Source organism: Mus musculus, chromosome 8, assembly GCF_000001635.26.
Source record: "Mus musculus strain C57BL/6J chromosome 8, GRCm38.p6 C57BL/6J".
Taxonomy (NCBI): Eukaryota; Metazoa; Chordata; class Mammalia; order Rodentia; family Muridae; genus Mus; species Mus musculus.
In genome coordinates this window covers 86,052,406-86,064,586 of record NC_000074.6, presented here as the reverse complement: position 1 = coordinate 86,064,586, position 12,181 = coordinate 86,052,406, and the positions used below count along the sequence as shown (strand labels likewise).

Here is a 12,181-nt window from a genome sequence, read left to right as displayed (position 1 = left end):
TTGTCTTCTGTGGAGTTACCTGGGAGGATTCTGCTTTAGGTAGAACTAGAAACTCCAGGAAAAGCCACATCTTTCCCTTAGTGCAGAAAGGGGCAGGGTAGTGGAAGTGCAGACAACCATGGTTCCACTGTAGTTCAAAGCACTTAGCATGCCAACATGTCATACTTTGAGGTATGTTTTTCTGGGCCCTGATACCCTCTTCCCACCTTATTCCTCTCAGTAGAATGTATCAATCCTTACCTTGTGTCTTTAAACCCAGGTAGAACACAAGCTCCACAGAGAACTGATGTAAAGGTCCGAAAAATCACTGAAGGAAGACCCAGACTCAGAAAGCATGCAAAAACAGAGAACATTTATTCTGCAAAAATAATCAGCATGTAGGGGTAAACTATTTTTTGACAAAGGCACACAGGCCTTCTTACAGGAAACCCAGGGAATTCTCTAGAAGGATTAGGGAATCTAAAATTTAATTGGTGGGTGTTAGAGAATCACAGGTGGCCAGTGGTCTACAACCCTATGTCATGGATGTTTAACCATAGGAGGAGATAGGGCTGCCCAGCACAGCTGGCCCATCCTGCGATAAGATATTTTCCCATTTTTGTGGTTATCCCCAGGCTGTTCTTTGGGAGGGGTTTTTACGACCTTGTTTCTGGATTTTATGGTTTCTTCCTGAAGTTGGTGTCTTATGGCCTAATTCCTAGGACTTAGGGTTTGTTCCTGGAGCTGTTGCCTATGGCCACCATTTTGAAATCAAGCTTGACCCTTAAATAGAGACAAATGGGATTTATGTTGTCTTTTCACTGATCTGTCTTTTCTTTCAGTCTCTGTACAGAACCAAGTCTGGTAGATGCTCAGCAGGCTGAATTAGCTTATGCAGGGTTTCAGCAATTCAAATGGAGCCGTGACCCTCTGAACCTCATCCTGTCTGAACCTGGCTTCTTTCCTGATGGCTACCAGCCTAGTCCTGCCACCTTGGCCATAGGACAACTGAGGAGAATGTAGCCCTCAGGAAGAAAGGGTCCATAGTAGTGGTTTGGTGCTGCTGAAGGCCAGGCATGGATTCACTCTTATCTACTCCTGTTTCTCAAGGCATGGAAGGGAGGTCCAGGCTGCTGCTTCTCTTCACTGGCGTGATGGGGGATGTGTGTGATGTTCATTGAGTGGGTCCCAATAAGGATCAGGAAGACATTTCACATTCTATTGATGGGGTAGATGAAAAGGAAGTAAGTTCAGTTTTATATGGGATAGGTGAAAACGGTGACCACAAAACATCTCCACAGAGATTTTCTAGGCAGAAACTCATCCCCACTCACCCCCATCTGTGTGGATGCACACCCTGAACCATCGTTAATGAGCCCTGGCAGAGGAAGGAGGAGGGAGTCCTGGAACTGCTGGGAGCACACTTTGTTGGAATATGCTCAGGACAATCACTCGCAGTTGGCGGAGAGTCGCTGACCTGTTAACTCTACAGCACCCACGACCAGTACCACCTCAGGTGAACCTCTGACAGCGAGGCTCTGCCAAGGAAGAAAAAGACAAAAATACCAACGTCCTAACACACAGATATGTAAGATAAAACACACACAAGGTGGCTTTCCTGAAACTAGAACTGGGTTAGTGTCAGGAAATTAAACATAGCCATCTCTAGAGATGGAGGAGAGCAGCTGGAAACCAAGCCAACCAAAGACTACAAAGCAAGCTGGGCTCAGCATCTTTCATTGCAGTTCTTTTCGTGGTTTTTCATAAGATACATCCCTTCTGCATGATTCTTAAATAAAATCGTCAGTGGAGAGTTCCTGAAGGGTTCTGATTCGATCATGTCATTTCTACAAACTAGCCTTTAAAAAGGTTTGTTGTTGTCTAAAAAACTGCTTTTCTAAACAGTTTGCTTATAATAACTTATGGATCTTGTTGGACTTTGTAACTGGACAAATGAGGACTATTAATGCTTGACATGGTAGTCTTATTTTAGTGGATGTGGAGATTCTGAAGGGAGTGTGGAGCCCCTTTCAAGCTGCCATCCAAATAGAGACAAATATCGAGCCTACAGTTGTTCCACAGTGTGTCCCATTGGGAGGCTTCTCATTCACACAAAGAATAACAACCAAATAATAACCAAAGGAGGAACCGCTTCCAATAAAACTGGAACACTGGCATTTCAGCTCTCTAGGATTCCTCTTGCAGTTTCTCTATGTTTCTCAACGGTGAGCTCTTTCCTTTTACTGAATCGATACCTATTTTAAAAAGAATAGAAACAGCACTGGGAGGAGAAAGGAAAGGTAGCTCAGGGGTACAGTGCTTTCCCCGCATGCACAGATCCCTAGGTTTGGTTCCCAGCACTGTGTAAAACAACGCCACACAACTGAGTTGGGGGAGGCTCATGCAAAGCCTACCAGCAAGTCCACACTGACACCGAGGAGCAGGGCGCAGTTTCCTCTACTAGCTGGGAGAAGAGAGATAACTTCTGGGAAAACAGAAGTGAAGGGATGGATACTCATCTGTAAGGGTGACTACGTATTACTACTAAAAAGCCACGGTTTAGTTTGTCAGAGAATATTTTAAACTGTGTGCCCTGCTCATGGCAACAAGATCTATGTCCTTGACGAAGCAAAACAAATGCAGACCTAACTAATTTCAAAGAACCTTATAGGAAAGAGAAAGAAGGGCAAGGAGTGTGATCACCAACCACATCCGCTCCTAAGGATCCACATCTTATCCTGCAGGTAACAGACACGGTGAGAGGTGCCATTTCTCAGTCTGTGTGCTGTCAGATGCCACAACTCTGGAGGGTTCACGGTCACTCTTGCTCATCTGCCTCCTCAGATAAAATGCCAAAATGCCCACTCTCAATAGTTTCCTGATCCCTGGGCAGCAAAATGGTGGTAGTCACTGGGGCAAAAACCCAGTTTATTCTGAGCTATTGTCCTAGTATGACTTAGTTGTACCTGTTCAAAGGATCGTGCATTTGGGGTCCATACAGTTCGGTGAGACTAGAAGAGGTCTTTTTCAACCCAGGGGCTGCTGCTGGGGAGTAAGTGGATGCTACAACACAGCTGCTGCGAGAAGAGCTCTCACTATTACAACAACATCCTCCATTCTTCCTTCCTGGAGTGAGCTCACACCATTCTCACCCCACTCTCTAATTGCATCAGGCTTTTTCTTCTTTTACCCATGGACCTGTCCTCATTTCTGTTCAGCTTCCGTGAGGCCAGAATATGAGGGTCATAGACAAACTCCTGCAGGCCGTTTGCTGCTTCTCTATGTTTATGTGGTGCCTGGCCCCTTCTGGGAAGGTTTCTGCTGCTTTAGGAGTCCAGCCTCCCTTGCTTCTCATTCACACGCTTAGTTTCTGACACAGGGCTCTCGCTATCCGGCTGTATACCACTATGCTGCTTCCAGACTCTTTAGTTTAGTTGGGATGGGTCTCTGCTGCCGGGGCGGTGCCCACCCCGTGGTATCTATTTAATACTTGGGGTGGTAAGTTGAATGTATTCAGTTATTCAGCAAATATTTGTTGGCACCCATAAGACATTGCAAGCTCATCGAAGATGACAGCAAGATGATCTCACATTTTGATTTTTAAAGGCTGAAATATGATTTTTTTAAAGTCATAAATAAAATGAAAGGAAGCCTGGAAAACATCATGCTTCTAACAGTGCTCTGGAAAAGCAGTTGAATTTGATATTCAGTCAGGAGTTCCAACAGACGTTGATTGTACTATAAACTTAGCACAGAGAACCTGCCAGTGTGACAGAGAAGGCTTTAGATCAGGTTTAAGGCTTGTCTTGCCTCGGTACATGTGCTAATATATCCAGTCAGCCTCTAGTGCCGCTGGTAAAACATGTGGACTCTGTAGATCAAATGGGACTTCTAAATTTCATGGGTTCTGTATTCTGATTCTTAGGATTATTTTGTTTCTCTAATTGGAAAGCAGACATTGCTTCTGATGGAGGAACATCAAGATTTATTGATCATCCCAAAATATCTTGCAGAACAATAAATTTTGCATTTCACAATTTAAAAAGCTGACGCACAGTTGCTGATTTCGAATGCTTTCAAGCAGCAGAAGAAAGCTCCAAACTTTGCATATGTAATAGGAAGCTAACTGCTCATTCAGAAACAGACTTGCAAGTGATGTCTATTTTAACTAAGACAGCGTTTCCCTTGCAACTTTGCTCAGCTAATCAAAAAATTTAATTCTTAAGGATACAAGTGTTTACTTTCTTCTGAATTTTAACAAGTTTTAAATATTTCAAGGGCTTTTCCTCCCTCTCGTTCTTTAATTTCTCTTCCCTGCCCATCAACCACCAGAAGTTACTCTTTCTGCATGGGCTTCATGACTGTTTTTTCAGGCTTAGGTTTTACAGATGGCTTCATCCGGACCATCTTATCATAACTTCTCTTAACACACTAAGACAAGTAATCTACTTCTTATCTTTGTCTAATTTTTAAGGCTGGATTGTATCATGATTCCCAGCTCTGTCTGACTGGCACTTCTGTATTCCTATATTTAACAGATGCTCAGAAAATGCTTGATATATTATATTTTAGTCCAACCCTTATATGCAGCTCAATACAAAACTACAGTCATGTTTACAAGGTAAAAACCATCTAACAGTTCTGTACAACATGGTATTATTAACAATGAAGCTTCTTAAGTTAAATACCAGGGGCTAATTTTGTTTTTCTGATGTGTGTTACACGTCTCGGTTTTGTGGTACAACAGAGGCATAGCCATCACCATCCTCCAGTACCTTGTGAGTCCCAGGACAGCATCAGCCCTTGCCAGGCTTGTTCTAATACAGGAAGGTCAAAATGAAGTCTAAAGAAGCGAAGACTCAGAATTTTGATGGAATATTTGATCACAAAACATGCAGTTGTGAATTTTCGATTCATAAACTATTTCTATGGTTCAGTGAAGATTAGAGTTGCTGGTACAAATCATGGAAACGGGTTCCGCTTGATTTCAATCATTGCTTACCATTCGAATGCCACCTGCATGCAAAGGTCCAATCATGACAAACAGAATACAGCACCCACCACACTAACACATCTGTTCACTCACTAATGGCTGTCTGGTTAATGTCAACACAAAAGGCACAGCTGGAAAACCATCACCTATGCTCCCTACAGGACCAGCCGCACTAGCTAACCAGGCAGGAGTCCTCATTGCTGGGCTTGACTTCTCCCTCGAGCAGTGAGTTCATCACAACCTTCGTCAAGTAGCTGCAGGTTCCTCTTTTTCCCAGTGGGGGCGTGTTGTAAAAGGAAGTCATATCATCCTAGAAATGAAGAGAGGAAACAAGTCCTTTGAACTGACAGGTGAAATCAGCAGCTGCCCAGGGGGGAGATAAATTTGCAGAGAGATTTCCTCATGGAAATTATGAGCTTCCTGTACTTGGCTTTTATTTTCTCGAGGCATCTTCTCAGCATATAAAACAAAAGCAGACATTTTTAGCAGCCTTCTCTTTGCTAGTAATTTTTATTTATGTAGGGAACCCTTTCACAGATGAGCATACAATATGAAGCAGGGAGCCCAGAAGGAATACATTAGACAGTACACAGCTCTGGTGATGCCTGTTCTACCCCCCATCTCCCTCTGAATTTATTTTACAGCCTTCTAGAATCAGTGGATCCTCCCTGGCAAACACATCTTAATTGTCAACCACATAAAAAAATTATCTCATCTTAGATTTCTTTTTTTTTCTTTGCCATAAGTTCCTAACTCAATTAATCAGTAATTAGCTAAAACGTAATATTAATTCATCTAGTAAGTCTGACTGCCTCTAAAGCATTCTATCTTGTGCTCTATACATATGTTTGGAAAGTGATAAGATTAGAGACTATTTCAGCAGCGGGGACATTGAGAACATTCTGCAGGGCATTGGCCTCTTGACTTACTTGTTTTTCGATTTCTTTTAGCCGACTCTCATCTTTTTGAAACTCATGAAACGCTTCTTTAACCAGTCTGTCCAGATCCACTTTGTCTTGAAACTCCAGTTCAGGGTTTCTTTCCAGCACAATGGATACGACCATTAGTAACTACAAGATATGGATATAAAAAGCCACTGACACGAACCACAACAGCAACATAGTCTGGCCAGGGTTTCATCAATGGATGTGATGGGCAGTGGATCTATGAATAGTATCCTAATTTTGAAAATTGGCAGCACACGTTCTGTTTGGAAAAATGCATGTTTATCACAGTATCCCTATAGCCATAGAGAGAGATCTTTTTAGTCACTGAAATAAAACTAATAACACAGGAAAGATAACATTTGGGGATAAAGAGGAAGCTCAGTTGGTCAAGTGTTTGTCTTCATCAACCTACTATTTGGCTGTACCATAATTTATCCCGGAAGCAATGCTCATTTTATTTTATTATTTTGATTGTATAATCACAATAATGAAACTCACAGAGATTCATCTGTGTCTGCCTCCCAAGTACTGGGATTAATGGCCTGAGTCACTATAACTGCTTATAACGCTCATTCTAGATGACAAATGTCCATGTATAGACTGTGGCTATGTATGTGGTAACTGGTAGGGGCCTTCTGAAGAACCTTATACATTGTACACTGACCAGGAAACAGAGTTCCTGATTCTACATTTAGAAATCTTACTGGGTGCATGTTATCTAAATACTGCAAGGCAAAACCTGAAGACCTAACAGTAAAGTTCAGGGGTCACAATGTGTTAGGCCCATGGGCAGGACAGTCTTTAGACAGGAGAATATGAAAGGTACCAAAGCCACCAGAGGTCAGTGAGAAGAAGCTCTAAGTCTACTATCTGTCCTGGACACTAAACACTGGACACTGGACACTAGGCATGAGAGGCCAAGAACACAGCACAAGGAAGGCATCCTTCTGATAATTCTGTCTTTCCATATCCCTTCTCCACATCCCTCTTCACACCTACTAAATGACTGGACCATACTATTCAACATGATAGGATATCAGAGATGAGCATGAATGTCACCCAGGTTTAGCTGTAGCTCCAGAAATAACGGGCTGATCAGGGGCCAAATCTAGCTTCTATGTCAACAAGACCTATAGCTTCCTTGCAAGAATAGAATGTCTGACAGAGACACTGCCAGAGAAAGAGGCAATGGGAGGATTGGCCACACACTCAGTTCTCCATTGAATTCACTGTACAACATCTCATGGAGGCAGAAGGGCAAGTGTGTGATTGTGTGTGCACAGGTGTATGACTGTGTGTGCACAGGAAGGGCAAGTGTGTGAATGTGTGTGCACAGGTGTGTGACTGTGTTGCACAAGCATGTGGCTGTGTGTGCACAGGTGTATGACTGTGTGTGTATAGGAAGGGCAAGTGTGTGAATGTGTGTGCACAGGTGTGTGACTGTGTGTGCACAGGTGTGTGAATGTGTGTGCACAGGAAGGGCAAGTATGTGACTGTATGTGCACAGGTGTGTGAATGTGTGTGCACAGGAAGGGCAATCGTGTGACTGTGTGTGCACAGGAAGGGCAAGCATGTGAATGTGTGTGCACAGGAAGGGCAAGTGTGTGAATGTGTGTGCACAGGTGTGTGACTGTGTGTGCACAGGTGCATGCACTCTAGTGTGCTACACAATGTCTTCTCTTCATAGGCTGATGTTCTGAAAGATGTCCTTCAAAACTTGAGCAGCCATGATCTCTTGCTCCCTGTATTGCTCTGAACTGTTGCAACATTCTACATTAGTACTGTATTATTTCTGTAATAGGAAAAAGCTAAAACTAAAAACTACCCCTGCTGTTGTGGCAATGCTGATGCAGTGGCTGCCTATGATGAGTGAAGCTGGGTGGCTGGTCTGTTTGGTTTTGTCACCTGATGGAGTTTAAGGTACTTGAATGGTAGGTATGCTCTGACCCAGGTCAAGGATATCCATCTTCTTGAGGACTTTATTGAAGGAGCTGACAGGTGATGGGCAGAGTTCTCAGTCTCTTGGAGGAGAGGGTAGTTTTCCATACTATTCTTCGGTGAGCAGACAGAAAGTAAGCCTTTGGTGATCTAATTTTTTTAAAAAATACAAACCTCAACTATGATCTGTCTATACTTTGGCTGGTCAATGTTTCCCAGCATATCTTCAACAAGGAGAGAAAAATTCATCTCATACATGGTCATATCCGACAAAGTTGGTTGCTGAAAAAGAAGAAAAACTCGACATTAACATGCTGAGTGTTACCCTCTGTGTCTCATTTAATAGAGGAATTTCATTTTCTAATCAATAATCTTTCCAGTTTCTATAAAACCAGAGAGAGCATTTTCACCTCTGTGATTAGGTTTTATATATGTCAAACTACTGAAGCCAGCCAGGTGACTATTGTGATAAATTAAGCTTCCCTCTTTTAGTAGTTATCTTCATTACATTAATAATTTTAGGGGAAAGGACTGTGTTAAAAGTTCATTCCATATATAAAAGTAACAGCTAAAAACTGAGACAATGAACAGAGTATATACTGCATTCAGAATTTACACGAGGGGTTACGCTTGCTGTTGACTTTAAGATCTAAGTCATTGCTACTGCATTTGTATCACTTTTCTGTTAATCTTTCCCAAGCAACCAGCAGAAAAATACTACAAATAAGCAAAAATTATATGGAGAAATGGCAGGAAACAGAAAAAAAAAGGCAAAACTAAAAGAAACTTTCTCTTCACCTTTTGTTTAAAACAAACAGCCTTTTATTCACTGTAGAACAATCAATCCCATCTAAATCAAGGCATGGAGACCATTATGCCCAACTGTGACTGGCAAGTTGGTTGAATTAAGCACACAGAGTACTAATAAGGCACAACTTTGCTTGTGTCTGTGAAGATGTTTCTAGAAAAGTGTGAGCAAAGAAGACCTACCCTAAATGTAGGAGGCTCGAGCTAGAGTCTGAATAAAAGGGAAAAGGCCTATTGTGCACAGGCATTCTGCTTCTCAGTCACCACCTTGAACCCAACTGTTCCCACTGTCATTTTTCCCTTGCCAGGATGGACTGTATTCCTCTGAACCATGTGCTACAATAAACCCTTCTTTCTGTGTTGCTTTGTGCGAGGTATTTGGTAACAATGATGAGAAATGTAAATATAATAGAGAGTAGCCCTCAAGGACAGGAGAGGAGACTCCTCGTGGTAGGACTGAGTGCCAGAAAGCAGATAAGGTCAGAAGAGTTATTCCAAGAGATGCAGAGAGAACAGGACACACTTGTTTTTGTTTCAGTATATATATATAAAGAACTCAAGAAGGTGGACTCCAGAAAATCAAATAACCCCATTAAAAAATGGGGCTCAGAGCTAAACAAAGAATTCTCACCTGAGGAATACTGAATGGCTGAGAAGCACCTGAAAAAATGTTCAGCATCCTTATTCATCAGGGAAATGCAAATCAAAACAACCCTGAGATTCCACTTCACACCAGTCAGAATGGCTAAGATCAAAAATTCAGGTGACAGCAGATGCTGGCTAGGATGTGGAGAAAGAGGAACACTCTTCCATTGCTGGTGGGATTGCAAGCTTGTACAACCACTCTGGAAATCAGTCTGGCAGTTCCTCAGAAAACTGGACATAGTACTACTGGAGGATCTCGCAATACCTTTCCTGGGCATATATCCAGAAGATGTTCCAACTGGTAATAAGGACTCATGCTCCACTATGTTCATAGCAGCCTTATTTATAATAGCCAGAAGCTGGAAAGAACCCAGATGTCCCTCAACAGAGGAATGGATACAGAAAATGTGGTACATTTACACAATGGAGTACTACTCAGCTATTAAAAAGAATGAATTTATGAAATTCCTAGGCAAATGGATGGACCTGGAGGGCATCATCCTGAGTGAGGTAACCCAATCACAAAAAAACTCACATGATATGTACTCACTGATAAGTGGATATTAGCCCAGAAACTTAGAATACCCAAGATACAAGATACAAAGCACATGAAACTCAAGAAGAACGAAGACCAAAGTATGGACACTTTGCCCCTTCTTAGAATTGGGAACAAAACTCCCATGGAAGGAGTTACAAAGTTTGGAGCTGAGATGAAAGGATGGACCATCTAGAGACTGCTGCACCCGGGGATCCATCCCATAATCAGCCTCCAAATGCAGACACCATTGCATACGCCAGCAAGATTTTGCTGAAAGGACCCTGATATAGCTGTCTCTTGTGAGGCTATGCTGGTGCCTGTCAAACACAGAAGTGGATGCTCACAGTCCGCTATTGGACGGAACACAGGGCCCCCAAAGGAGGAGCTAGAGAAAGTACCCAAGGAGCTAAAGGGGTCTGCAACCCTATAGGTGAAACAACAATATGAACTAACCAGTACCCCCAGAGCTCTTGTCTCTAGCTGCATATGTATCAGAAGATGGCCTAGTCAGCCATCATTGGGAAGAGAGGCCCCTTGGTTCTTGCAAACTCTATATGCCCCAATACAGGGGAACACCAGGGCCAAGAAGTGGGAGTGGGTGGGTAGGGGAACAGGGTGGGGGGAGGGTATAGGGAACTTTCGGGATAGCATTTAAAATATATAAAAAGAAAGTAATAAACTAAAAACATTTTTTTTAAAAAGAATTAATTTGATGGAAGGAACAGATGAAAAAACAAAAGCTAGGAAAGAACTGTCTAATAGTAAACCAACTAGAATGTCTACCAACAGCAATGCAGGAATTATACAGGAATCTACATAATAACCTTCAGTGTAAATAGCCTCAACTTACTAAGAAGGAGACACAAAGTATATGACTAGATTTAAAAATTGGACCTAATTATCTGTTGTCCCCAAGAAAGAGACCTCACTGGTACAGACACCCACAAACTAAGAATCAATGAACGGAGTCAATCTACCAGGTGAGCAGCAGCTGAGACTGAGCTGGTGTAACTATCATTACAGCTGAAAAATTACGCTCAAATCAAAATTAGAGGAGATCAATAGGTCACTATAGCAATACTAATAAAGGGAACATAAGACTATAAGACCATAGTTGCAAATGTGTATGCACCAAATGTTAGGACTCCCAATTCCACAAATAAATACTACCAAACATGAAAGGTAACAGAGTTGTAATATAATAGCAACTTCAACACCCAGTGCTCATCTTCAGTTAGGTCATGCACAACACTTCAGATTTTGTGATGGCTAGTTTTAACTATCAACTTGACATAATCCAGAACCATTTGGGAGTCTCAATGAAGGACTTTCTAGATTACGTCAGCCTGTAAGCATGTCTGTGGGGGATTATCTTGACTAGTGGGAAGACCTGTTCACTGTGGGTAGTACCTTTCCCTGGACTAAGGATTCTGGAATGTATATGAAATGGGAAAAGAGAGCTGAACACAAGCATGCACACATTAATTCATTGCTATGAGTATAATATGATTATCTGCTTCAAGTTCCTGTCCCCCAGACTTTCCTGTAATGATGGGCTATAGTAAACCCTTCTCTCTTAAGCTGCTTTTATCAGGATATTTCATCACAGCAGAAGGACGTGAAACCAAGACAGAATCAAACTATAATATAGATCAATAACTTAATAGATATGTCAGAACATTCCATCCAGGAGACATAGAATACATATTTTTTTGAGCAGCTTATGGAACTTCCTTTAAAATAGAACATATGTATGTATGTATGTATGTATGTATGTATGTATATATGTATGTATGTATGTATGTATGTATGTATGTTCTGTCACTCTGTAGAACTCTGATTAATACAATATAACTAGTTAAAATAATTTTAAAAAGTAAATGACTAAAAGATTTTAAGTAAATAAACTAATAATGCATCACAAGGCCTTAGAAAAAAGAATGTTCTAAGACCTAAAGCAATAAATACCAATAAACAATACAGAACAAGGAAGAAATTAATGAAATGAAGAGTAAAGAACAATACATAGAGCTGCCATCTCTAACAACCAATGATATTGAAGCAGTAGTCTCCAGCGCAGGAATGGACAGACTCACTGACAAATTCTCCCAAACCCTTAAAGAAGACCCAATGCTAGCATTTCATAAAATACACTTTTCTATTTTCAAATTTGTTCTAGGAAACTAGCATTACCCTTATAGCAAAACTAAAGATACAACAAAAATATATTAAAAACTGTCATAACACTTACAGCAAAATTGTTAAAACTACAAATGGTTTTGTTAAACAAGACTCAGAAAGACAAATCCTGAATAACTAAAAATAGAATAAAAC

General features: G+C 41.4%; 1 protein-coding gene across 11 annotated transcripts in view; it reads right to left on the bottom strand.

Moving 5' to 3' along the window:
* Window positions 1-335: 335 nt before the first annotated feature.
* Phkb (phosphorylase kinase beta) overlaps window positions 336-12,181 on the bottom strand; it is a 223,399-nt gene continuing 211,553 nt past the window's right edge. For 7 of the 11 annotated variants that reach the window (XR_001778385.2, XR_001778386.2, XM_006530531.4 and 4 more), the window contains 3 exons: window positions 8,032-8,139; window positions 5,902-6,042; window positions 336-5,282 (listed from right to left, as the gene is read on the bottom strand). Coding sequence is in view for 8 of the 11 variants with exons in the window: in XM_006530531.4 (XP_006530594.1) it covers window positions 5,145-5,282; window positions 5,902-6,042; window positions 8,032-8,139 (387 nt within the window). In the remaining 3 variants the exon portion in view is untranslated. The remainder of the gene's footprint in view (window positions 5,283-5,901; window positions 6,043-8,031; window positions 8,140-12,181) is intronic. The other 4 variants (NM_001364411.1, NM_199446.2, NM_001364412.1 and 1 more) reach the window with 2 other exon arrangements.